Below are 26,791 nucleotides of genomic sequence, written 5' to 3'. Positions count from 1 at the left end.
CGCCAACAGAGAAATTGAAGCAAAGACTAGCGGCCGATTGAGTTCATCACAGACCCAGAAGCAAAGCTCTCTATTTCTGGTTTTTTTGGATGTTAAGGGTACTTTTTCCTTTATTTTCTATTCACTTTCTTTTGACCGATTTTTTCTTATTGAATAAACCGGTAAAAATGGCTAAATTAGGATGGAAGGGTCAGATGATTTAATGAAAAGAAAAATCAAGAACTACAAAATCATTTCTTGAAACAGAGAAATGGACTAATTTGTATTTTCAATTATATAAAGATGAAATAGTAATTTTTCTTTTAAAATTGGTAGACAATTTTGATTTTGACGCATGAGATCACGCACATGAGATGATACAAAATTCTCGTGAACAGAGTCAGGCCGACTAGCGAGTTCAACCGGTAAACGTCGGGGTTGCTGTCACACTGATCAGGATGAGCAGATTTTGATTCTAACCAAATGAAACTGATACAATTTGATTCAATTTGATTTAGTTGAATTACCAATAAAATTGATTGGTGAAGAAAGCCAAATTAAAAACTAGCTAAATTTATTCCTCTAGAAATGTAAAAATTTTGATTTTAATATATTCAATTTAACTATTCATGCTTCTTCATTTGGGTTTGATTGTATTTTTAAATTTTGATCTCTTGTTTAAGTTAGTGACGATTCAATTTCATTGAACTAAATGCTCACCCAGACTAAATTCTCTCTATTCATGCTTCTTTACCTTAATTCTCTCTTATTTTTTGTAATGCCACAAGCAAAAGCTATTTGCACATTCCCAAAATCATTAATTTTTTTTTAGATTAAATACATAAATTGACTCTTATACTTTTTACAAAAAATTTTGTAACACCTTTAATGTTTATTTTCATCGATTGGACACTTTAATAGGATCTGTTAAATATTTTATTTTATTCATTAAACACATCAATTTGTAAAACTAGATCAATTAAATTTTTTATTGGTTAAAAGTTGAATTAACAATTGTTCTGAAAATCAAATTGGATCGACCGGTTTAACCATGAACCAGATTATAGTCCTTTTCAATTTGGAAAATAAAAATAGAGACTTCAAAATCGATAAAAACCGGATGACAAACCAGTTAAATATCAGTAAACCAGATTGATAATTAATATAATTTGATTCAAAATATTGTCTCTTAAAAAATCTGGGCACACTGATTTTTTTAACTTTTAGTAACAGCTAAGATTTTGGCTCAATTTATCTGTTTAAAACGATTTAAAATATTAGATTCTAACATTTTAGGTTAATTTAGCTGCTGATTTTTCATTGTATCTATATACATTTAAGATTACTGGTCTTTTGTTCAACGTTGCCTTGCATGTGTTTGTACTAGTTATTTTTACTCATAAATTATTCTTTACTCTTTTATATTATATAATATTATTATTTTTAAAATATAATTTTAATTGTCACAATTTATTATTACTTTTCTTAATTTTTTATAGTAAATTCATTTGATTTAATAATTAGATTGTCTTGATAATTTTTGCATTTGTACATACATGTTTTTCGTTATATTTTACTCGTTATTCTTATTTGTATTTTAATTTTTGTATATCTATGAATCTTTTGTTAATTCAACATTTTTCTCAATTAATTTTGAATTTTACAGAATTGTTTGAACTAAGTTATAGCTAGGAGCTACCGTTTAAAGTTGATTTTGGTCATATAGTTAATCAAATATGAAATTAACAACTAAATTCATAGTTCTTATAATATTTTCCTCAATTTAGTACTGTTTATGTTCCATAATATTTGTCACATTTAGAATTTCACGCTCCTTAAGAAAACCATTAAATTTGTTTAAGTTACAATAAATTATTTAGGAAATTGATTATATTACCCTTAATTTAATACTAATTATCTAAAAAAATCATTAAATTGAAGTAATAATTATTGGTCATGTATAAAGGATAAATATGAAAAATAAATATTTATTACTCCTTCAACCCACAAATGTGACAAGTATTTTAGAACAAACTATTTTCTCAAATGCGACAAATATTATGGAACGGAGATAGTATATAATTTATAAGATTTGGTGTTATTCGTGTTGTAATTATTTTGTTTTATTTTATTTATTAGTTAGAATAGAATTTAATTTACATAGAAAACTAATACAATCGATTAAATTAAATTTACTTTATTTTTTCAACAAATGAAATTAAAAGCTTTAGAGATATTTTTTTTACAATAAATTTTTTTTTTTTAGTCACAGATTGGATAGTTATAGAGTTGAAAATAAATAATTAAACCAAATAGTTATAGAGTTGAAAATAAATAATCAAACCGTTGGTTTAAGTATCTCGATTGAAATCTACATAAGTAAAAATAATAAATGTAAAATATTGTAATTTTTGGATAATTAAAATAAAGATGAATCCTATAAAAAATAACAAATAACATAGCGATGTTTCCATTAATACGTTCCATTAAGTTGTCAAATAACATAGCGATGTTTCCATTAATACGTTCCATTAAGTTGTCTTGTACTCTTTTTTGAAAAGGCTTAGTGTAGACTTTTTTTGTTGTTGTTTTTTATTTTTATTTTTAGTTTTTTTAGTGTACCTTTTAATAATATGTTAATTATAATCAGTATAAACAAAATGATATCAATGCATTTCACCATGTAATAGAAAGAGTCCATTCATGTTAATAGATGATTTGCAATATATACATTATTCCAAATCATATTTTTTGGCACTAAATTATAAAATAATATATGAACTTACACATAAATATATCATTGTGCATCTAGAGATATATGTATGCACTTTTTTAAAACAAAATTAATTTGTCTAGAAAAAATATCTAACAAATAATAGTAAATGTGTTTTATATATCAAAATAAATACATACATAAATTTTTGATATTCAAATTGAAAAGATTTTGTGATAATATACCAAAATAAAAAAGTTATAAATATTATGAATGTTTTAAGATAATAGATATCAACTAAAAAGACATTGACTACCAACATATATATATATATATATATATATATATATATATATATATATATATATATATATATATATATATATTGTTTTATGTTTATCAGTAATCTTTGATTATAAAATTTATTATTGTTAATTTAATAATTTCAATTGTAAATAGCAATGAATTTGTTTTTGGCTCTTTTATTATATCTAATAAATCAAATGAAATTTTGCCTAGATATTGTATGTAATTAACTACCCCTCATATGGTATTCATAATATAATTTTTTCAAATAGATTTTAAATATATTTTCAAATTTTCGTAACTATAAATATAACTATATAGTTTAACGAAATAAATATTATATAATAAAAAATTTCAAATACTTTAATATATAAATAAATATATTAAAATGTACTATTTAATTACATACAATACGTTTAATATTTAAAATTAAATTAAGTTTTTTAATATAATTTAGATTAAAATAAAAAGTAACTTAATCAATCAAAATTAAAATATCTTTATTTCTCAAAGAATAAAATCAAAGTATAATATTTAATTTATCAATTATTAAAAATTTAAATTATTTAATAAACTCAAATTATTATCAATTATCCAAAAAAATATTTTAAAATTTTTAAAATTTTAATGAGGTTATTATAGGTAATCTCATTATTCTCCATCATTCTCACTTTTATATATAGTATAAATAGAAGTATAAAAGTATAGATAGTTAGGATTGGACCGTATAATTTATTTAAAAAATTAATTAGATATGAAATAAAGGCGAGTAGAGTTTGAAGTAGTATTTTGATTGGGTCAAAACACTATTTTAATTAATTATAGTATTTGCTAATACAATATCTATCTTATTATCTAGAGTTTGAGATAATGTTCCATGAAACGTTATTTTCATTAACTTGTAGCATTTTATAATTTTTTTTATGGTAGCTATACTCATCACTTATCTTTACCTTATTCTCCACTTTCGTAACTTATTTTGTTGTTTTATATTAAATAACTAATCAAACAATTACTTGTATCGCATATTTTTATTATAAACCATTATATAAACGGCTAACCATTAACAATTAATATCTAACAACTAACCACCAGTAAACCATCTGTCACCTATTGAAATAGCTAAAACTACTAAAACAACTATAATTATCGAATAGAGCTAAAGAAAAAAGTATATTATATTATCTTTTATGATGATTTTGAATTTATAAATATATATTAATTTGAACATTTTCAAATGAATGAAATCTATGTATTTTTCACGTTGAACATATTAAAATTATACTACATATTTTGTAAATTTACTATATTACAAAAATGACAATTTTATGAATTTAAACTTTAATTTAAAAGTGTTGGAAAAGTTTGATGCGATGTTTTCAGTATACACTACTCGCGGAGAAAAGTCAATCTTATTAAATTGAATCAATTTATTAATTTGTAAAAATTTTAAAATAAGTTTAGAGATTAGATTGGTCTAGGGACCAAATTAACCTTTATTCCAACATTGAGAAGTACCATTTTAATCTATTTTTTGAAAGGAAACACAGATAGGGATCGAAACATTTTGGAGGAATTGGCAAATTCTTCCAGGTACTGTTAATGTCTCTATAAGGTTTTTATTTTTTATTATGAAGCTTTTATTCACTTGGTTTGAAGGTTTTTCAGGAGATTCTGAAATCTTCTTGTAATATGTTTTTCTGTAAATGTGTTCTTTTGATTGCTCAGAAATGTAATAAGATGATACTATAATTTGAAATGTTTGATTGCTCTTCAATTATTTTGAAACCAAGCTTTGAGTTTGGAATTGTCTGCGATTTGTGAAATTGGGGGAAGTATTATACCTATTTTAATCTGAGAGCCAATTTGAATTTTCTGATCTTTTTTTTTTTTCTTTTTTTTTTCAGATAAAAGGAACAGTAGGTTCATCTGCTGAACTTTTTAAGTTTGATAATGTTCATTAAAAAAGCATTTATTCATGTTTATATCTATTGATCGACTGATTTGGTGCAACAGTTTATTTGCAACTTTGGCAGTTATAAATCATGCATTCAACAGAAGAGGCCAGTTTTATCCAGCTATGGTTTATTTATCAACCACTAAGGTCAACTTGGCGCTTCTTCTTCTTAACACGAGTCTAGTAATAATAATTAGAATAATAACTATTTTTCAATATAAAAACGACGTAGTTTTTGATGTAGTAGGTTTAGTTGAATCCACAAACTTACGTCGTTTTATGAAAACAAAGCAGAAGTCCTTCCAACTCAACATATTCTCCCTGCCGCCGCTCGTTCTCTCCTTCTTTGGTTCTACCCATTCACAGTCTTATTGCTTTTTCTACCCCTTCCTGTCGCTTCCTTGCGTGGCCGTCGCCTCCGCAGCAGTACTGCTCTTCAACCGTAGTACCAGTGCGAGGTTCCTCCATTTCCATTTTTGGTTTTTTAATTTCGTTCTCCATTTATTGTTTTTCGTTATCCATTTATTTTTTTTGTTCTCCTTCGTCCCTTTTCCTTTTCCTTTTTCTTTTTATATAAATACATATAAACAGACAAAGAGGAGGGATTGTTGAATTAATTTGTGGGTTCAGCGGAGAGATATATGTTTATTGTTTTATTTTTTTCAATTGTGTGTTTTGTGCTTGTTTCATTTGTTATTCTCCTTCTAAAATGGTTTAGTTTTTAGATGAAATTATTTTATTTATATCCTAGATGAAAGAGGAGCTCTATTTGTTGAATTTATCTTGGAATGTGATTAGGCATTTTCAGGTTCAAACCTTTTGTTAAGTAGGATGAAGCTAATTAATTTCTTGAAAAATGTATATATTTAGATGAAGCTAATTTTTTGAAAATGTATATATTGGAAGGCAAAAGGATGGTGAATATAAGCCAATTCATGGCTATATGATTGAAATCTAACATGTTAAGATTTGGTTTGTTAATAATGATCAATTTTTTGTAGAGATGCTGAGATGGTCAAAGAGACCATCTAGTTCTTGCTTTTAAGTTTTGACTTGTTTATTCTCAGTATTAACTACACTTTTAGTCTTGATGATTGCTTTTTTTCTTTGTTATTGTTTCTGAACTCGGCTGTAGCTAGTTTAATTTGCTCGTGTAAACTGTTTCTTTTTATTTTTTATTTGTTATTTTTTTAAATTAGGAAAAAAATGTGCAGTAGCTAGTTATAAATTTCTCTTTATTCTTTTATTAAATTTTCTCTGTAGCTAGTTGTATGTATATTTATTTATGTTGAATTTTAATTCTTTTGTTCTATTTTAACATTACTGGTACCATTGTTCTAGAATATTACAGATTGAATTGTTTTATTATTCAGGTTGAATTTTAATGCATTTTTTATATATTTTGTTGCATTTTCGGGTTCCAAGTGGGTTCGGGTTTTATGGATTGAATGAATTTGTGATTAAACGGGTTGGGGTAGTATGCGGGTAATTCTAAATGGATTTGGGAACAGATTTGGGTGTTGTTGGTTATTTCTTAACGAATTCGGGTACTTAAATTGATATTAGGGTTCGGGTAGTTGATTTCTAGCAGGTACCTGCTGCCATCCCTACGTATCCTTAATAGCCCTTCCTTCACCCCATCCAAACAAAGCCTGAACTTCCTCTGCTTTTCTTCTCCAACTTGCAATCACGAAACCCTAGTAACTAGCTTCCTTTCCCTCTCTTCTCTTATCTGTTTCTGCAGGCTAGCTTTGTACTACAACAGTTGAATAACATGGAAGGCGATACAGAAGAGAGACAGGTTCAAGCACGATTCGTTACAAAACTGAAGGCCCCATACAAAGCCCCAGCCACTGCAATTACTATCCCAGCAAATCTCACTCGTCTTGGTCTCTCCACCATTGTCAATAGCCTCCTCAAAGCTGGTATTCTCTTTTGCATAAATGAATTGCATAAATCAATTCATTTGGGCTTTAGCTTTTTTTTTTTTTTTTTGGGCAGGAAATCCTGAATGGGAGAATCAGCCATTCGATTTTCTTATTGATGGAGAGCTTGTTCGCATGTCACTTGAGCAGTTTCTTCTCGCTAAGGGAATTTCGGCGGTAATTACTATTTTTTCCCCTGTTTTGGTTGACCCTGGAAGTGTATAGTAGAAAGTATATGTAATCTTGAAAGAAAGGAGACATAAAGAGCTGAAATAGGATACTAATTATCCATAAGTTATATTTTGACATTTGCAAGTTGATAATGGTACCGTGCTTTATCAAATTTCAATAGCTTTGGACGCTTTGTAGGCAACGTGCCAAGGTTGATTGAAATTTTCTAATGCTAGGCGATAGTCGGTGGATTTTTTTTTTTTCTTTTTCCCATCTGATGCATTATTAGAAATTATGACTCTATTACAGGAGAAGACACTGGAAATTGAATACATAAAATCAGTGGCTCCTCGGAAACAGGAGGAGCCTTCTTTACATAATGATTGGGTTAGTGCAGTTGATGGATCTTGTCCTCGGTAAGCATAGTTTATTCACTTCTTAATGGTATTTATTTACTCAGAAGAATCCCTTGAATATAAGGATTCAGTTTCCATTTTGCGACTCTTAATTTCTGAGGCAACAGTTTATAAGTGCACAGTTGTTCTATTTCTGTAATATTAGATAAAGACATGTTTCTGTAGTATTGGATAAGGACATTAAAACTGAAACTATCCAAAAATAGACTTAAGGTATTTCGTGTGGCTCAAATTTAAGGATTTTTTTTTTTTTAAGACTTTCTTTCCTAATACTTCTTTATTCCTTGTGTCTGAATGTTTTACTGAGTTATTTATTGCATAAATTTGCTTATTTATATTGAGAAGTAAGGTTTTGACCATGGGAAGAAATATGATGATTATATTACGAAATTTTATTATGGTTAGGCAACTTACTCGGCACTTATGAATGAGAGCATTTATGTTGAAGATTATTTATAATTTGAAGATAAAATATCTGTAACAATTTAAGATGGCAACCTTAGTAGAAAACAGAGTTTTGAGTAGCTCTCATGTATATAAGATTGGATATTGGATGTTCTTCGATAATTTATGGCATGCTTTACTAGGTTATTGTCCATTATGAATATAATGCATTGTAATCTTAGCGTAAAATATGAAGGCATACATAATGGATACATACTGTTAAAGTTTCATTTATTTTTAAAAAGTGCTCTAAGTTCTGGTTTTTGGCAGGTTCATTTTGACCGGGTGCTATGATGGATTTGGAAGGTAAAAATATAAATAGAAGTTTTGTATATCCTTTCTATACATTAAAACCTCATTATTTTCTTGTTCATCTTTATGAGGAATCCAACTTATGTGAAGTTTTGTTTCCATAATCTTCAGGGTATGGAGAGGTGCTGGACAGTGCACGCATATGCTAGAGGGACACAGTGATGCAATTACTTCTGTTGGTATCATAAATCATGGAGGTATAAACAAGGAGCAAAAGATGCTCTTGCACTTTGTGGTTTAGATGTTTGGACAACTAATCTCCTCCTTACATTTTTCTTCTTCCTTAGTTATTATAAATAAAATTTCCTTCCACATTATGGATGCTTTCTAGGCTTCCTTTAATCTGCTTTTTGGTTGTCTAAAGGTATGTTTTATAATGAAAGAAAAACTGCATTTTGTTGCATTTTTAAATTGGTAATGTTTAAATGTTTTGCTGGTATTCTGATTAATCTGCCATGATTATCTGCATATCTTTTTACTTCTTAGTTAGGATATTATCATGTGCATTTGTCTTCATGTGGTTTTTTAATTGATTTTCCTTTACTTGATGTTTTATCGATGATTTGAAAGCTGTTATCTTTTTTTGCTTCATGTTGTAGTAGCTAACTCTTTATCCTTCCATTCATAGAGCCGTGTCTCAATGTGCAGGTACAGATAGTGTTACAGTGGCCACTGCCTCAAAAGATCAAACTCTCAGGCTGTGGAAGGTAATTAGACCAAAATTGCTGTTTTATAAAACTGATATTTTCCCATGACTTATTGCGATCCGCTTCTCCTGAAAGTTTGACACAGAAGAGCATAAAAATCATCCTACAACGATTAGAGCCTTCAAAATTTTGCGTGGACATAATGCATCTGTACAGAGTGTTGCAGCAGAGACTTCTGGAAGCATGGTTTTTTTCTATCACTTTTAATTCTTCTTGATAGTATTGTCTATGTGGTCAAAATTGAAACTTAAGCTCATTTCTCATTTGCAATTATTTATAACTTAGATTTGCTCGGGTTCTTGGGATTGTACAATCAATTTGTGGCGGACAAATGAGTCTGATACAGAAGGCAATTTGGTGTCAATTAAAAAGAGAAAAGTGAAAAATGAAGCCGAGGAATCTCAGTTAGAGGTATTGCATGATGCTTATGCTCTACGCTTCATTTTACTTGTGTATACTTGTTGATCTCACATTTTTGTTCCAAAAGGCTTTGAGAAAAACAGAATTTCAGAGTTTAACTACTAAACTCAAGCAGTTGAAGTCTGAAATTAGATGGTATTTAAGAATCAAAGTGTATTACTCATAGAAATCTTGATACTTAGTAGTTGTTCACATCTCAAATACTTAATAATTTTGTATATGTTATAAAATATTTCTTATCTTCTGAAAAAAGAAATAGCATGGTTTGAAATAATTCATGGTTTCATTTTGGGTTAGATGATCAAGTTGTTCATTGGGAAAGTTAAGAAAGAAGGCCTTTCCTATTGAAAAGCAATTAAAAGATTATTGCATGTTATGGGTGGTGGGCATGTTGCGGATTGCTTTTATTCTTTCTTGCAATGTGACCTTGAAACATGACTTAGGAATTTAATTTTGTCTATTGATTTTTGTTATTGTTCATGACATCTCTTGCATTCAGGGGGAGTCTTTCTCTACACTTGTGGGCCACACACAATGTGTATCTGCTGTTATTTGGCCAGAACGTGAAACAATCTATTCTGCATCGTGGGATCATTCTATTAGACGTTGGGATGTGGAGACAGGCAAAGATTTATCGAAGATAGTGAGGATAATCTTACATTGCTTCCCCCCACCACACACCCGTGCACGCTCATGGACACATGGAGATTTGCATGTATATACATGTGTTTCAAGAAGCATGTGAGATTTGAATACATAATTTTATCCTACTTATGCAGTTCTGTGGAAAAGCCCTCAACTGTGTACACATTGGAGGAGAAGGTTCAGCTCTCATTGCTGCCGGAGGCTCTGATGCTATCCTTAGGATATGGGATCCACGAAAACCAGGTCTGTTAGATCATATAGTAATATCTCTCCTCTCTGCCTCTTTCTCTCACTTACATTAAAATTTCATTATTCTTGTAGGATCTTCTGCTCCTATTTATCAGTTCTCTTCTCACACTTCTTGGATTTCGGCCTGCAAGTGGCATGATAAATCTTGGTTTCATTTACTTACCTCATCCTATGATGGGAAAGTTATGTTGTGGGATCTAAGAACTGCGGTACTGTATTTTTGTCTTTGTTTGATCTTTTAGCTTTCACTTTGCTTTTGTCTAGTCCAATTAAATAAATTAATAAATAAATGTGATTTGGGTGAACTTACCTGCATTACATCATAAAAATATTCTAAAGACCGTAGACCTAGCCAAAAAAAAAAAAAAAAAAAAAAGAAAGAAAGAGCAATTTGGGTTCTGAATAGTTGATTTCTGTTGCAGTGGCCTCTAGCTGTTATTGAATCACATGAAGACAAGGTATAATGCCATCTATTGCATCTATTTATGTCTGTCTTATAAGTAGTTTTTTATTTATGCAAGGGCTGTTCTGTAATGCAGGTGCTATGTGCTGACTGGTGGAAAAGTGATAGTCTAATCAGTGGTGGGGTTGACTGTAAGCTTTGCATTTCTTCTGACATTTCTATCCTGTAAGGTGAGAATCAATACATTTAATTGGCTGTATTTATATTATACACTCAGTTTAAAAAATGACTCTTTGATTTTCTTTTATTTGATGATATGCTAGTTTTAAGGTACAGTCACTATAGATGCATAGCATCGGTGCACATGCTTAAGATCCAACATGATCAAATTTAGATGTTCAGTCTTTGATGGATGGAGTTTTATATTATAATATATGGCTTTAACTTACTAACAATTAGCTATGGAATCCATTGGTTGCATCCTGGGAATGCTTATCTTGCGACTTTGCTTCATATGTTTGGGGGAATGATTAGTGCTTTAATCCATTAAATGGCTACTTTTGTCTAAAGGGAAGAATTATGAAGGTGTAAAGTAATATCTGGAGAACGTGAGATGAAGTTGCAAGGACCATTTTTTGCCATCCCCCTTGTTTTCTTTATGAATGAGGAAATCTAATTCTTTATCAAGGAACCGAAGGTTTAATCTCTATCGGGCACGTGGATGGTGGCAACTCTGATTTGGTACAAGTTGTATTTTGTTGTGGTAACTGCAGAGCAGCTCAAGGTCAAGAGGATAAATTTTTTATACAAGTGCGTATATTGAGAGATTTTGATAATATCAAGTTTTAGTTTTAACTTAGTTGAACTAATTTGGGCATCATCTTTTATGAAAAATCATTCCCCAAGACTTTTCATAAATGGAAAATGAGACGCTACAATTTGTTTGCTCGAGTTTTTTTTTATTTGTTGTTGAAGATGGATTTTTGTTGTTCCATTATATTCAAATATCTTTGTCCATATACCCTCTGTTTGGATTCGAATGGATCGGATATCAAAGCGGATCGAATCAGATATTATTCGTTTTTTATTATGTTGAAAGGAAAAATAAAAACAGAACAATAATTGTTTAAAAATTCATATTATTTTTCTTGCTTGAAAACACAAATTCTTCACAATAATTGGAAATATTGTATACTATGACAACTAGAAGAGAGTTTAACATTTGTTAAGCGCAAAAGAAATCAAGCTAGTGATCATAATGTTTAACTCATTCTTTTGTTTGAAGTAAAGATTAAAAAAAAAAAAAAAATGAAAAATGAAAAAATGGTGAGAGTTAGAGATAATGATTTAAAATATAAATGGAAAAGGAGAGAAAGAGAAGAATAAAGGCTGCACATCTAAAATTTCACATGTAGAATTACAAATCAACAATTTAAAAAAATGTAAAAAAAAAAAAAATTTTACGGATCAGTTTTGGATCGTATTATGCTATATCTGTATTTGATGTGGATTTTATTTTAAAAATTTATATCCAATTAACCATTAAATAGATTAGATTTTATACACTCCATGCGAATTGGATCCCGATATCCAACAAATCAAGTCATTTAATCATCCTTATCCATGATATGGTGTTGATATAAAACTGTTGGATAATAAAATGCAAATGTTCACTAAAAAATAAATACTTTGCTAAGTGTTTATTGTGCACTTAAACTTGTAAATTGGTAAAAATAACTGTGGTTGAAAGGACTCAAACTTAAGATCTCACACTCCTAACATAAAATGAGAAAGTCAACTAAATCACTACCTAATTAGCTCTTATATTGTATTTTTTTTTAAACATTATTTCAAATTATTTATGTATACCTTAACAATTATTATCTTCTAAAAATATTTGACCAATCAAATTAAATATTGCTATAAAAATAATGGTTTCTTAATTTATTTTTTAGCTAATTAAATATTATTTTTTAGCTAATTTATTTTTTTTCACCATCCTAATATTCTCTACTCTCAAGAAAAGACCAAATTATAAAAAATATATAAATTATAAATCACAAATAAAAAAGTAAATAATGACCAATAAAACAAGAAGTAAACATATAAATAGAAAAAATATTCTGTTATGACTGATACTTACATTTAATTAAGAATTATATTGGTAAGAAATTAGTGAAAATTATATAAAAAATTAGTGACTTTCTCTATATAAATAGAATCGGACGGAGAATTAATCAATACTCAATAAAAAAAATTTTCCCTTTGTTGGATAATTTAATAATAGCAAGAAGTTAAAAATAAAATTTATTTTTTTATAAATTAAAATTGAATAAAATTTTATTTGATAATATTAACTGTTTCAGTAACTAAATATTAAGAGATATCCCACCCATGAATATAAATAACAGAAGTACATTCATTTTAGATAAGTGGAGTATTTTATTCGATAGAATAAATTCAATAAACCAAATGCACAAAAGAGGGAGTCATGATGGTGTTGACTAAAAATTGGAAACTTTCATATTAATACATAAATTTATTAATTAAAGCAACACAGTACACATAAAACAACTTTAAAGAAGATGAAGTAATGTAATATATAACATCAATTAATGATTTTGGCCGAGTGTTATTTCCAAATCATTTATAAATTAGGAGAATTCGATCTCAACATACCATTTGGTGTGATCCTGAGTTCCCCTTAAAAGCCAATATTTGACGATTCATCTTTAGCAGCTTCCACCACGGTAGAGCCTGTCGCATCCTTTACGATTGTTATTTTCAGGAGGAAGGCAGTAGCCTTTCCCCTGACCGCAACCAAAAACAGCACGGTTACGATTTAACGCTGTGCCAGTTCCGCGTTGGGGAATACCTGCAAGCATTCTGTTAGTCTCGGAGTCCATCATCAACTCTAATTCCATGTTGGTGTCTGCTATGGAAAAGGAAAAGGAGTTGCTGCTAATCATTTCCTGCGGATTACTAACAGCTCCCAGACAACTGCTTCTGCTCATCAGAATCAAAATCACCACCACCGCTAGAGAAAGACTCCTCATTCTGCCTTTTTTTAGTACTATTTTCTAGTGTCGGTGTTTATTTCATATGCAAATACAACTGGGGAGAGAGCTGTGAATAGCAAGTGGTGGTTTTTTGACATTGACTTGTTGGCTGCTTTTAAAAAATTGATTTGGACAAATAGACGAAATTGAGATCTGGATTTATTGACAAGGAGAACATACAATTACTAATAATTTGAACATTTTGATTGATTTATTGGACATGATGAGGGGCTAATCTCCTTCAAAATGACATTTTTCTTAATCTTTTGCTAAGATGTTTCTGCTGCCTCCTTACCTAAAGATAATATTAATAATATATATTTTTTTTGTTCGAAATTGCCATTTACATTATATTTGACGAATTTAATTAAAATCCAAAATATATTTTCATTAATCGGGTTTGTTTTTGTAATTGATTGGTGAATAGAGCGAGGGACTGATCCCTTCATGACTCTATTTCACCCATTTTCATAGCTTAGCATTAATAATTATTTGTAAAGTGGTTGCCTACATCACAACAATCATAGAGGTAAAATATCAACATTTCCTAAACATTATGCAACTAGTTATATAATGAATAAATAAATTCCAAATTTTAAAATTTCAAATAAATTCTAAAAATTGTATGAAATTCATCTGTTCAAGATAATGAATAAATAATAAAATTAAAAAATTAAATACATTTTACCTATAATTTTTGTTTATATATTAGAGAAATAAAAACTACAAATGCCAACCATCCCAAATGGGTTACTTTGTATATGGACCTCTAAAAATCGAAAGGTCTATATACATTGTATATTTTTTTGTCGAAAAATTTTGTGGCAGTGCAAATTATATATGGAGGGCTTATTGTACAACTAAAGTTACTATTTTTTGTGGTTTTGGTAATATCACACGTTCTTTCATTGAAAATATCAATTTGACGTGTGATCGATATAACTTTTTAATCGATTTAAATTTATAAATTTGAGTATTCAATTAAATGATTTTATAAATTAAAGTATTAAACAAATTTAATTTTATAAGTTTAAATATTTAATGGATTAAATTACAAATTGAGAATGTTTTATAATTTTTTGTAAACAAATTACAGAGTGAATTTAACATTTGGCGAACATCTTAATATTGAGTGTATTTGCCAATAAGTTAATGTTTTAGCAAGTCATAAACTTTAGACTCGGTTAGTTTGGATAAATCGGCAGCCTTTAGTCAAGCTTTCACATATCGTCTCAGTAGTTCAACCTTCAACTTATAAACATGTAGATAGACATGTTGCCTAGCGTCCAAGTGTTTGGATAATATATATATATATATATATATATAGCCAAAAGAGAATGAGATAAGAGAGTTTGGAAAAATTGTAAACTAGCATTACAACGTTTGGACTTACAAAAACAGTTGCTCGAGCAACGCATTGATTCTTGGACTTACAAACAAAATCTACTTTGCTAATAGGGATAATATCCTAAAGGGATTTACAATCATCAATTAAGGATCCTAAATAAGATAATATCCTACAGCTGTGGTTCTAAGTTATAGGTTAGGAAGGATACAGAATAACTACAGACCTCCTGCCTACTACAATTTTGAGGAACTCTTTTTTTGCAATTGTATTTTAAATTGAAAAGAAAACTCAATTTCTCTCCTAGTTAGTGGATAAATTGAACAATTTTATTTTTTTAAAATATGCAACATAATGTAAAATTTGAGATAAATAGCCTCGTTACATAGTTTTGATTTCGTTCTGTCAATTTGTGATTTTCGAAAGAATTATTTTCTTTTTGGATGGTATCCAAAATTTAATTGGTTCTATCACAAGTCTTTATCTAAGAAAAAAGAAAATTCCAAACAACAATTGTTTAATCAACTTTTCTTTTCCTTCGGTCCAGCCTAGATGTTATGAAATTATGCAGATATTGACAATGAAATAGAAGACTTTTAGTCCACAAATATGGCAGAAGTATTTTTCAATCGTACAAGGTGATAGAATGTTTATCAAGAAAAATAAGTAACTAAAATAGCAAAATAAGATTCGACACACATAGATGTCTGGTGAGAATTTGACAGAATAACAATACTATGGTAATTAGTTGCTTAACCCTTTTTTTTTTTATTTAAGGAAAAATATCAACTGAAAGAATTTTCCTTTAATTTTTTAAAAGGTTCAGAAAAATATCTAAGGAAGGAAAACATGCATTATTTTCTTCGAATGAATTGAAAAAATTGCGAAGAATTTGGAAAATAGTGTGAAAAGATCTAAATGGTGTGGTCTTGAAAATATTTACAAAGATAGTCTGATTTTGACTTTTTAAGAGCAAATTGTACACTATAAATGTAACAGATGTAATATTATATTATATCTGTGAAAAAAACAATTAATTGATTTAAATCTTTTTTAACCGACGATAACTTTTTTAGTTGCGTCCGAAATTTCAATCTCCTTCATGAAATGTGATATTTAAAATATAACAATAACAATGTAAAAATACAATGTATATAGACCATTTTGTAACGATTATATTTTTTTTGACACTATTTTTGTAAATTGCCGCAAAATGCTTTTCAATAAATCTTCCTCAATTATTTTTTTCCTCCAATCTTTTCTTTTCTCTTCTTTTCTTTCCAAACAAAATCTACGAAGATAAATATAATTAAGTAATAATACAAATTAAACAGCATGTAACCATAGATAAATATATATATTGGAATAGTTAGAAAAATTAAAAATAAGAAAACAAGACATCTCAAGCCCATTTGGCTGAGAAGACACGCAACCAGCTCCAATAATTAACTCCAACTGAAGTTTTCCATTAGCTTATTGCGCCAAAAAGTTCATTACAAAGAAAGGAGTTCAAAAATTGAAATTAAAAACGAAAAAAAAAAAAAAATCAGATAATAAGAGTGTAATTATCCATTAAAAAAAATTATGAGACAAAATTAAATAAATTTTTATACTTCCTTTATTTGGACAACTATTTCTTTGTTTAAAATACTAAATAACAAATTTAAATATATTTTGTCCTACAATTATTTTTTTAATATATTTGATAAATAAAAACTAGTAGAAACACCGATCATCCTAAAGTCGTGTTTGACAACAACATTTTAGGTAGCTTTTAGCTTTTTCACTAGTCCAAACACTAAACGCTATTTTTTATAGTGCTTATTAATATAACATTTGAATTAGCTTTTAGAAGTTAAGGTATTGTTTTATAAAAAGTTATCCATGTAACATTTAGCTTTTAGTATTTCATGAAAAACTATTCAAACAGCTAATAGCTAAACGCCACTAAAACAGCCACCTGTTGAATAATTGATTCAAAAATATCTAGCGCTGGAAACTAGTTCTTTTACTTTAGTGGCTTAGTCTTTAGCACTTGTTTATTGTTTCCTTTATTTTCTGAATTAGTTGAGGCATGATTGAGACAGTGTCAAATATTTCGGTTTTTAAGATTTGTTTGTCGCTTTGTTAAGCCTATATAAAGGCTAATTTGAGTTTAATAAAATTATCTAATATTTCCAGCAGTTACGATGTTCTTTTATGCCTATCAGCTATTTGATAAAATTCCTCTAAAACTTATTTGTTCACTTCCTTTAATATCTTTCTTTAATTGCAGCAATAAATCACTTCTAAATGATTTGAAGTTCTCTTCTCTAACACTAATAGCCATAGAACAGTTAATTTTGCCGAACATATCTTAAATGAGCTACTATGCATAATGACTTTTAAAGTCTAAATATTGAGTTTAGAATTTTTTTTCTGCTCCATTAAATACTATGTACAAAAAGATATTACAATCTGTATTAAAACAGTACTAGAATTAAAGCCGACTTACAAAATTACAATTTCAGACAAAAATTAAATTAAAATCCATGAAGAGCAGCTCAACCCATAAGGGACAAATATTACAAATTACAAATTAGAATATCGGGGAGGGGTAGAACCTATGACTCTTCTGGTCATGGATATCTCACCTTAGTTATCTAGGCTAAGGGTAATTGCCTTAGGGTTTAGACTTGACTCGGCCAGTCTATTCCTCTTTAAAGAATAACTGGGAGGCTTCAGTTAAGCTTTCGCATCTTATCACAGTGGTCATGTTCTCTAGCGTGCAAGTGGAACAATTATAAAAGCATTATTGTTATGTTTGGATAGTAACAAGCTTATGAATAGAAAAACTGCAAAGTCGTTGTTCCATTGTCATATCTATATATATATATAATGGAGTTTGGAAACATTGCAAGTCTAGCATTATAACGTGTGGACCTATTTATAAGTCTTTTAATAAGGACAAGGCATGGTTCGTGTGGTGGCAATGGATGCTGGAGACCTTTGCATTTTTTCATGGGAAAGGGTACTATATGTACTTATTTTCTCAATATAAATAAGCTTATGATTGGGTTAGTGCAGTTGATGGATCTTGTCCTCGGTAAGCACAGTTTATTCAGTTCTTAATGGTATTTATTTACTCAGAAGAATCCCTTGAATATAAGGATTCAGTTTCCATTTTGCGACTCTTAATTTCTGAGGCAACAGTTTATAAGTGCACAGTTGTTCTATTTCTGTAGTATTAGATAAGGAAATGTTTCTGTAGTATTGGATAAGGACATTAAAACTGAAACTAATCCAAAAATAGACATATGGTATTTCGTGTGGCTCAAATTTACGGACTTTTTTTTTTTTTAAGACTTTCTTTCCTAATACTTCTCTATTCCTTTTGTCTGAATGTTTTACTGAGTTATTTATTGCATAAATTTCCTTATTTATATTGAGAAGTAAGGTTTTGACCATGGGAAGAAATATGATGATTATATTACGAAATTTTATTATGGTTAGGCAACTTACTCGGCATTTATGAATGAGAGCATTTATGTTGAAGATTATTTATAATTTGAAGATAAAATATCTGTAACAATTTAAGATGGCAACTTTAGTAGAAAACAGAGTTTTGAGTAGCTCTCATGTATATAAGATTGGATATTGGATGTTCTTCGATAATTTATGGCATGCTTTACTAGGTTATTGTCCATCATGAAGATAATGCATTGTAATCTTAGCGTAAAATATGAAGGCATACATAATGGATACATACTGTTAAAGTTTCATTTATTTTTAAAAAGTGCTCTAAGTTCTGGTTTTTGGCAGGTTCATTTTGACTGGGTGCTATGATGGATTTGGAAGGTAAAAATATAAATAGAAGTTTTGTATATCCTTTCTATACATTAAAACCTCATTATTTTCTTGTTCATCTTTATGAGGAATCCAACTTAAGTGAAGTTTTGTTTCCATAATCTTCAGGGTATGGAGAGGTGCTGGACAGTGCACGCATATGCTAGAGGGACACAGTGATGCAATTACTTCGGTTGGTATCATAAATCATGGAGGTATAAACAAGGAGCAAAAGATGCTCTTGCACTTTGTGGTTTAGATGTTTGGACAACTAATCTCCTCCTTACATTGTTTTCCTTAGTTATTATAAATAAAATTTCCTTCCACATTATGGATGCTTTCTAGACTTCCTTTAATCTTCTTTTTGGTCCTTCCACATTATGGATGCTTTCTAGACTTCCTTTAATCTTCTTTTTGGTTGTCTAAAGGTATGTTTTATAATGAAAGAAAAACTGCATTTTGTAGCATTTTTAAATTGGTAATGTTTAAGTGTTTTGATGGTATTCTGATTAATCTGCCTTGATCATCTGCATATCTTTTTACTTCTTAGTTAGGATATTATCATGTGCATTTGTCTTCATGTGGTTTTTTAATTGATTTTCCTTTACTTGATGTTTTATCGATGATTTGAAAGCTGTTATCTTTTTTTGCTTCATGTTGTAGTAGCTAACTCTTTATCCTTCCATTCATAGAGCCATGTCTCAATGTGCAGATACAGATACTGTTACAGTGGCCACTGCCTCAAAAGATCAAACTCTCAGGCTGTGGAAGGTAATTAGACCAAAATTGCTGTTTTATAAAACTGATATTTTCCCATGACTTATTGCGTTCCACTTCTCCAGAAAGTTTGACACAGAAGAGCATAAAAATCATCCTACAACGATTAGAGCCTTCAAAATTTTGCGTGGACATAATGCATCTGTACAGAGTGTTGCAGCAGAGACTTCTGGAAGCATGGTTTTTTTCTATCACTTTTAATTCTTCTTGATAGTATTGTCTATGTGGTCAAAATTGAAACTTAAGCTCATTTCTCATTTGCAATTATTTATAACTTAGATTTGCTCGGGTTCTTGGGATTGTACAATCAATTTGTGGCGGACAAATGAGTCTGATACAGAAGGCAATTTGGTGTCAATTGAAAAGAGAAAAGTGAAAAACGAAGCCGAGGAATCTCAGTTAGAGGTATTGCATGATGTTATGCTCTACGCTTCATTTTACTTGTGTATACTTGTTGATTTCACATTGTTGTTCCAAAAGGCTTTGAGAAAAACAGAATTTCAGAGTTTAACTACTAAACTCAAGCAGTTGAAGTCTGAAATTAGATGGTATTTAAGAATCAAAGTGTATTACTCATAGAAATCTTGATACTTAGTTGTTCACATCCCAAATACGTAATAATTTTGTATAAGTTATAAAATATTTCTTATCTTCTGAAAAAAGAAATAGGGTGGTTTGAAATATTTCATGGTTTCATTTTGGGTTAGATGATCAAGTTGTTCATTGGGAAAGTTAAGAAAGAAGGCCTTTCCTATTGAAAAGCAATTGAAAGATTATTGCATGTTATGGGTGGTGGGAATGTTGCGGATTGCTTTTATTCTTTCTTGCAATGTGACCTTGAAACATGACTTAGGAATTTAATTTTGTCTATTGATTTTTGTTATTGTTCACGACATCTCTTGCATTCAGAGGGAGTCTTTTTCTACACTTGTGGGCCATACACAATGTGTATCTGCTGTTGTTTGGCCAGAACGTGAAACAATCTATTCTGCATCCTGGGATCATTCTATTAGACGTTGGGATGTGGAGACAGGCAAAGATTCATCAAAGATAGTGAGGATAATCTTACATTGCTTCCCCCCACCACACACTCGTGCACGCACATGGACACATGGAGATTTGAATACATAATTTTATCCTACTTATGCAGTTCTGTGGAAAAGCCCTCAACTGTGTACACATTGGAGGAGAAGGTTCAGCTCTGATTGCTGCCGGAGGCTCTGATGCTATCCTTAGGATATGGGATCCACGAAAACCAGGTCTGTTAGATCATAAAGTAATATTTCTCCTCTCTTCCTCTTTCTCTCACTTACATTAAAATTTCATTATTCTTGTAGGATCTTCTGCTCCTATTTATCAGTTCTCTTCTCACACTTCTTGGATTTCGGCCTGCAAGTGGCATGATAAATCTTGGTTTCATTTACTTACCTCATCCTATGATGGGAAAGCTATGTTGTGGGATCTAAGAACTGCGGTACTGTATTTTTGTCTTTGTTTGATCTTTTAGCTTTCACTTTGCTTTTGCCTAGTCCAATTAAATAAATTAATAAATAAATGTGATTTGGGTGAACTTACCTAAATTACATAATAAAAATATTCTAAAGACTGTAGACCTAGCAAAAAAAAAAAAAAAAAAGAAAGAGCAATTTGGATTCTGAATAGTTGATTTCTGTTGCAGTGGCCTCTAGCTGTTATTGAATCACATGAAGACAAGGTATAATGCCATCTATTGCATCTATTTATGTCGGTCTTTTATAAGTAGTTTTTTATTTATGCAAGGGCTGTTCCTGTAATGCAGGTGCTATGTGCTGACTGGTGGAAAAGTGATAGTGTAATCAGTGGTCGGGTTGACTGTAAGCTTTGCATTTCTTCTGACATTTCTATCCTGTAAGGTAAGAATCAGTACATTTAATTGGCTGTATTTATATTATACACTCAGTTTAAAAATGATTCTTTGATTTTCTTTTATTTGATGATATGCTAGTTTTAAGATACAGTCACTATAGATGCATAGCATCGGTGCATATGCTTAAGATCCAACATGATCAAATTTAGGTGTTCAGTCTTTGATGGATGGAGTTTTATATTATAATATATGGCTTTCACTTATTAACAATTAGCTATTGAATCCATTGGTTGCATCCTGGGAATGCTTATCTTGCGACTTCGAAACTTAAACATTGCATGACTAAGAAGTGCTTCATATGTTTGGGGGAATGATTAGTGCTTTAATCCATTAAATGGCTACTTTTGTCTAAAGGGAAGAATTATGAAGGTGTAAAGTAATATCTGGAGAACGTGAGATGAAGTTGCAAGGACCATTTTCGCCATCCCCCTTGTTTTCTTTATGAATGAGGAAATCTAATTCTTTATCAAGGAACCGAAGGTTTAGTCTCTATCGGGCACGTGGATGGTGGCAACTCCGATTTGGTACAAGTTGTATTTTGTTGTGGAAACTGCAGAGCAGAGGTCAAGCTGAGGATAAATTTTTTATACAAGTGCGTATATTGAGAGATTTTGATAATATCAAGTTTTATTTTTAACTTAGTTGAACTAATTTGGGCATCATCTTTTATGAAAAATCATTCCCCAAGACTTTGCATAAATGGAAAATGAGACGCTGCAATTTTGTTTGCTCAGTTTTTTTTTGTTGTTTAAGATGGATTTTTGTTGTTCGATCTGCCAATATATTCATATATCTATGTTCATATCCGCTCTATTTGGATTCGAATGGATCGGATATTGGAGCGAACCGGATCAAATATTATCCTTTTTTTATTATGTTGAAAAGAAAAATAAAAACAGAACAATAATTTTATAAAAATTCATATTGTTTTTCTTGCTTGAAAACACAAAAATTCTTCACAATAATTGGAAATATTGTATACTATGACGACTAGAAGAGAGTTTAAAATTTGTTAAGCGCAAAAGAAATCAAGCCAGTGATCATAATGTTTAACTCATTCTTTTGTTTGAAGTAAAGATAAAAAAAAAAGAAAAAAATGGTGAGAGTTAGAGATAATGATTTAAAATATAAATGGAAAAGGAGAGAGAGAAGGTAGCTGCACATCTAAAATTTCACATGTAGAATTACAAATCAACAATTAAAAAAAATGTAAAAAAAAAAAAAAATTTTACGGATCAGTTTTGGATCGTATTATGCTATATCTGTATTTTATCTTATATTCATGTGGATTTTATTTTAAAAATTCATATTCAATTAACTATTAAATGGATCGGATTTTATACACTCCATGCGAATTGGATCCCGATATCCAACAAATCAAGTCATTTAATCATCCTTATCCATGATACGGTGTTGATATAAAACTGTTGGATAATAAAATGCAAATGTTCACTAAAAAAATACAAACTTTGCTAAGTGTCTATTGTGCACTTAAACTTGTAAATTGGTAAAAATAACTGTGATTAAAAGAACTCAAACTTAAGATCTCCCACTCCTAACATAAAATGAGAAAGTCAACTAAACCACTATCTAATTAGCTCTTATATTGTATTTTTTTTGTTAAACATTATTTCAAATTATTTATCTATACCTTAACAATTATTATCTTCTAAAAATATTTGACCAATCAAATTAAATATTGCTATAAAAATAATAGTTTCTTAATTTATTTTTTAGCTAATTAAAATAGGGCAATTTATCATTATTAATTACCATATTTTTTTTCACCATCCTAATATTCTCTACTCTCAACAAAATACCAAATTATAAAAAACATATAAATTATAAATTATAAATAAAAAAGTAAATAATGACCAATAAAACAAGAAGTAAACATATATATAGAGATAAAATATTCTATTATGACTGATACTTACATTTAATTAAGAATTATATTAGTAAAAAATTAGTGAAAATTATATAAAAAATTAGTGGCTTTCTTTATATAAATAGAACGGAGGGAGGATTAATCAATAGTAAAATTTTCCCTTTGTTGGATAATTTAATAATAGCAAGAAGTTAAAAATAAAATTTATTTTTTTATAAATTAAAATTGAATAAAGTTTTATTTGATAATATTAACTGTTTCAGTAACTTTTAGCTAAATATTAAAATATATCCCACCCATGAATATAAATAACAGAAGTACATTCATTTTAGATAAGTGGAGTATTTTATTCGATAGAATAAATTCAATAAACCAAATGCACAAAAGAGGGAGTCATGATTTATTGACTAAAAATTGGAAACTTTCATATTAATACATAAATTTATTAATTAAAGCAACACATTACACATAAAACAACTTTAACGAAGATGAAGTAATGTAATATATAACATCAATTAATGATTTTGGCCGAGTGTTATTTCCAAATCATTTATAAATTATGAGAATTCGATCTCAACATACCATTTGGTGTGATCCTGAGTTCCCCTTAAAAGCCAATATTTGACGATTCATCTTTAGCAGCTTCGTGCACGGTCGTACAGGCCACATCTTTGAGGATTGGTATTTTTAGAAGGAAGGCAGTAGCGTTTCCCCCGACCGCAACCAAGAGCAGGACGGTTACGACTTCCCACATTGTCAGTTCCGCGTGGGGAACTACCTTCAAGCATTCTGTTAGTCTCGGAGTCCATCATCAACTCTAATTCCATGTTGGTGTCTGCTATGGAAAAGGAAAAGGAGTAGCTGCTAATCATTTCTTGCGGATTACTAACAGTTCCCGGACAACTGCTTCTGCTCATCAGAATCAAAATCACCACCACCGCTAGAGAAAGGCTTCTCATTCTGCCTTTTTTTAGTACTATTTTCTAGGGTCGGTGTTTATTTCATATGCAAATACAACTGGGGAGAGAGCTGTGAATAGCAAGTGGTGGTTTTTTGACATTGACTTGTTGGCTGCATTCGAAATTGCTCCTTTTAAAAAATTGATTTGGACAAATAGACGAAATTGAAATCTGGATTTATTGACAAGGAGTATATACAATTACTAATAATTTGAACATTTTGATTGATTTATTGGACATGATGAGGGGCTAATCTCCTTCAAAATGACATTTTTCTTAATCTTTTGCTAAGATGTTTCTGCTGCCTCCTTACCTAAAGATAATATTAATAATATATATTTTTTTTGTTCGAAATTGCCATTTACATTATTTTTGACGAATTTAATTAAAATCCAAAATATATTTTCATTAATCGGGTTTGTTTTTGTAATTGATTGGTGAATAGAGCGAGTGGCTGATCCCTTCATGACTCTATTTCACCCATTTTCATAGCTTAGCAATAATAATTATTTGTAAAGTGGTTGCCTATATCACAACAATCATAGAGGTAAAATATCAACATTTCCTAAACATTATACAACTAGTTATATAATGAATAAATAAATTCCAAATTTTAAAATCAAATAAATTCTAAAAATTGTATGAAATTCATCTGTTCAAGATAATGAATAAATAATAAAATTAAAAAATTAAATACATTTTACCTATAATTTTTGTTTATATATTAGAGAAATAAAAACTACAAAGGCCACCCATCCCAAATGGGCTACTTTGTATATGGACCTCTAAAAATCGAAAGGTCTATATACATTGTATATTTTTTTGTCGAAAAATTTTGTGGCAGTGCAAATTATATGGAGGGCTTATTGTACGACTAAAGTTACTGAGTTTTGGTGGTTTTGGTAACATCACACGTTCTTTCATTAAAAATATCAATTTGACGTGTGATCGATATAACTTTTTAATTGATCTAAATTTATAAATTTGAGTGTTTAATAAAATGATTTTATAAATTAAAATATTAAATAAATTTTATTTCAGAAGTTTATATATTCAATGGATTAAATTACAAATTGAGAATGTTTTATAATTTTTTGTGAACAAATTACAGAGTGAATTTAACCTTTGGCGAACATCTTAATATTGAGTGTATTTGCCAATAAGTTAATGTTTTAGCAAGTCATAAACTTTAGACTCGGTTAGTTTGGATAAATCCGCAGCCTTTAGTCAAGCTTTCAAATGTCGTCTCAGTAGTTCAACCTTCAACTTATAAACCTGTAGATAGACATGTTGCCTAGCGTCCAAGTGTTTGGATAATATATATATATATATATATATATATAGCCAAAAGAGAATGAGATAAGAGAGTTTGGAAAAATTGTAAACTAGCATTACAACTTGTGGACTTACAAAAACAGTTGCTGGAGCAATGCATTGATTCTTGGACTTACAAACAAAATCAACTTTGCTAATATGGATACTATCTAAAGGGATTTACAATCATCAATTAAGGATCCTAAATAAGATAATATCCTACAGCTGTGGTTCTAACTTATAGGTTAGGAAGGATACAGAATAACTACAGACCTCATGCCTACTACAATTTTGAAGAACTCTTTTTTTGCAATTGTATTTTAAATTGAAAAGAAAACTCAATTTCACTCCTAGTTGGTAGATAAATTGAACAATTTTATTTTTTTAAAATATGCAACATAATGTAAAATTTGAGATAAATAGCCTCGTTACATAATTTTGATTTCGTTCATATCATAAAGAATACGTGTTTTGTAGGACTACACAAGTTGAATATAAGATATTTTTGTATAAAGAATAAATTCTGTCAATTTGTGATTTTCGAAAGAATTATTTCCTTTTTGGATGGTAACCAAAATTTAATTGGTTCTATCACAAGTCTTTATCTAAGAAAAAAGAAAATTCCAAACAACAATTGTTTAATCAACTTTTCTTTTCCTTCGGTCCAGCCTAGATGTTATGAAATTATGCAGATACTGACAATGAAATAGAAGACTTTTAGTCCACAAATATGCCAGAAGTACTTCTCAATCGTACAAGTTGATAGAAGGGGAGGGTCCTAACAGTATATTCTTCTGGATTCGAACAATGTTTATCAAGAAAAATAAGTAACTAAAATGGCAAAATAAGATTCACACTGATAGATGTCTGGTGAGAATTTGACAGAATAACAATACTATGGTAATTAGTTGCTTAACCCTTTTTTTTTTTATTTAAGGAAAAATATCAACTGAAAAAATTTTCCTTTAATTTTTTAAAAGGTTGAGAAAAATATCTAAGGAAGGAAAACATGCATTATTTTCTTCGAATGAATTGAAAAAATTGCGAAGAATTTAGAAAATAGTGTGAAAA

The 26,791-nt window shown here is 29.4% G+C and overlaps 2 protein-coding genes across 14 annotated transcripts; both read left to right on the top strand.

The window, feature by feature from the left end:
- Nucleotides 1-5,240: 5,240 nt before the first annotated feature.
- On the top strand, nt 5,241-11,598 carry LOC105636288 (ribosome biogenesis protein WDR12 homolog). 2 transcript variants are annotated; one of them, XM_089718241.1, is made up of 15 exons: nt 5,241-5,413; nt 6,700-6,880; nt 6,957-7,057; nt 7,361-7,467; nt 8,182-8,217; nt 8,335-8,420; nt 8,872-8,930; nt 9,006-9,116; nt 9,216-9,341; nt 9,850-9,993; nt 10,130-10,238; nt 10,317-10,453; nt 10,667-10,702; nt 10,784-10,877; nt 11,223-11,598. In XM_089718241.1, the coding sequence occupies exons 2-14, from the start codon at nt 6,730-6,732 to the stop codon at nt 10,874-10,876; spliced, it is 1,296 nt and encodes a 431-aa protein (XP_089574367.1). In that variant the 5' UTR covers nt 5,241-5,413; nt 6,700-6,729; the 3' UTR covers nt 10,877; nt 11,223-11,598. The 2 variants fall into 2 exon arrangements, with proteins under 2 accessions (XP_089574367.1, XP_089574366.1); XM_089718240.1 differs by having other exon boundaries at nt 5,242-5,413; nt 11,218-11,598.
- A 6,395-nt stretch (nt 11,599-17,993) lies between these two features.
- LOC110009731 (ribosome biogenesis protein WDR12 homolog) lies at nt 17,994-22,292 on the top strand. 12 transcript variants are annotated; one of them, XM_089718285.1, is made up of 12 exons: nt 17,994-18,136; nt 18,853-18,888; nt 19,006-19,091; nt 19,569-19,647; nt 19,719-19,833; nt 19,933-20,058; nt 20,563-20,706; nt 20,804-20,912; nt 20,991-21,127; nt 21,332-21,367; nt 21,452-21,545; nt 21,914-22,292. In XM_089718285.1, the coding sequence occupies exons 3-11, from the start codon at nt 19,037-19,039 to the stop codon at nt 21,542-21,544; spliced, it is 894 nt and encodes a 297-aa protein (XP_089574411.1). In that variant the 5' UTR covers nt 17,994-18,136; nt 18,853-18,888; nt 19,006-19,036; the 3' UTR covers nt 21,545; nt 21,914-22,292. The 12 variants fall into 12 exon arrangements, with proteins under 12 accessions (XP_089574411.1, XP_089574414.1, XP_089574419.1 ...); XM_089718288.1 differs by having other exon boundaries at nt 17,996-18,136; nt 19,589-19,647; nt 19,723-19,833; XM_089718293.1 differs by having other exon boundaries at nt 18,000-18,136; nt 19,589-19,647.
- Nucleotides 22,293-26,791: the final 4,499 nt, after the last annotated feature.

The sequence above is a fragment of the Jatropha curcas genome, chromosome 2 (assembly GCF_041381405.1).
Source record: "Jatropha curcas cultivar XTBG-Jc1 chromosome 2, XTBG_Jcur_1.0, whole genome shotgun sequence".
Taxonomy (NCBI): domain Eukaryota; kingdom Viridiplantae; phylum Streptophyta; class Magnoliopsida; order Malpighiales; family Euphorbiaceae; genus Jatropha; species Jatropha curcas.
This window is presented reverse-complemented; position numbering and strand designations above follow the sequence as displayed.

What these genes read in the sequence shown, in the direction of transcription:
- LOC105636288 (XM_089718241.1), top strand. Translation starts at nt 6,730, where the DNA reads ATGGAAGGCGATACAGAAGAGAGACAGGTTCAAGCACGATTCGTTACA. An exon ending in TGCTATGATGGATTTGGAAG is followed by an intron (nt 8,218 to 8,334) that starts GTAAAAATATAA and finishes CATAATCTTCAG; the next exon opens with GGTATGGAGAGGTGCTGGAC. An exon ending in ATGGGATCCACGAAAACCAG is followed by an intron (nt 10,239 to 10,316) that starts GTCTGTTAGATC and finishes TTATTCTTGTAG; the next exon opens with GATCTTCTGCTCCTATTTAT.
- LOC110009731 (XM_089718283.1), top strand. An exon ending in GCAAAGATTCATCAAAGATA is followed by an intron (nt 20,707 to 20,803) that starts GTGAGGATAATC and finishes CTACTTATGCAG; the next exon opens with TTCTGTGGAAAAGCCCTCAA. An exon ending in TTGAATCACATGAAGACAAG is followed by an intron (nt 21,368 to 21,451) that starts GTATAATGCCAT and finishes CCTGTAATGCAG; the next exon opens with GTGCTATGTGCTGACTGGTG.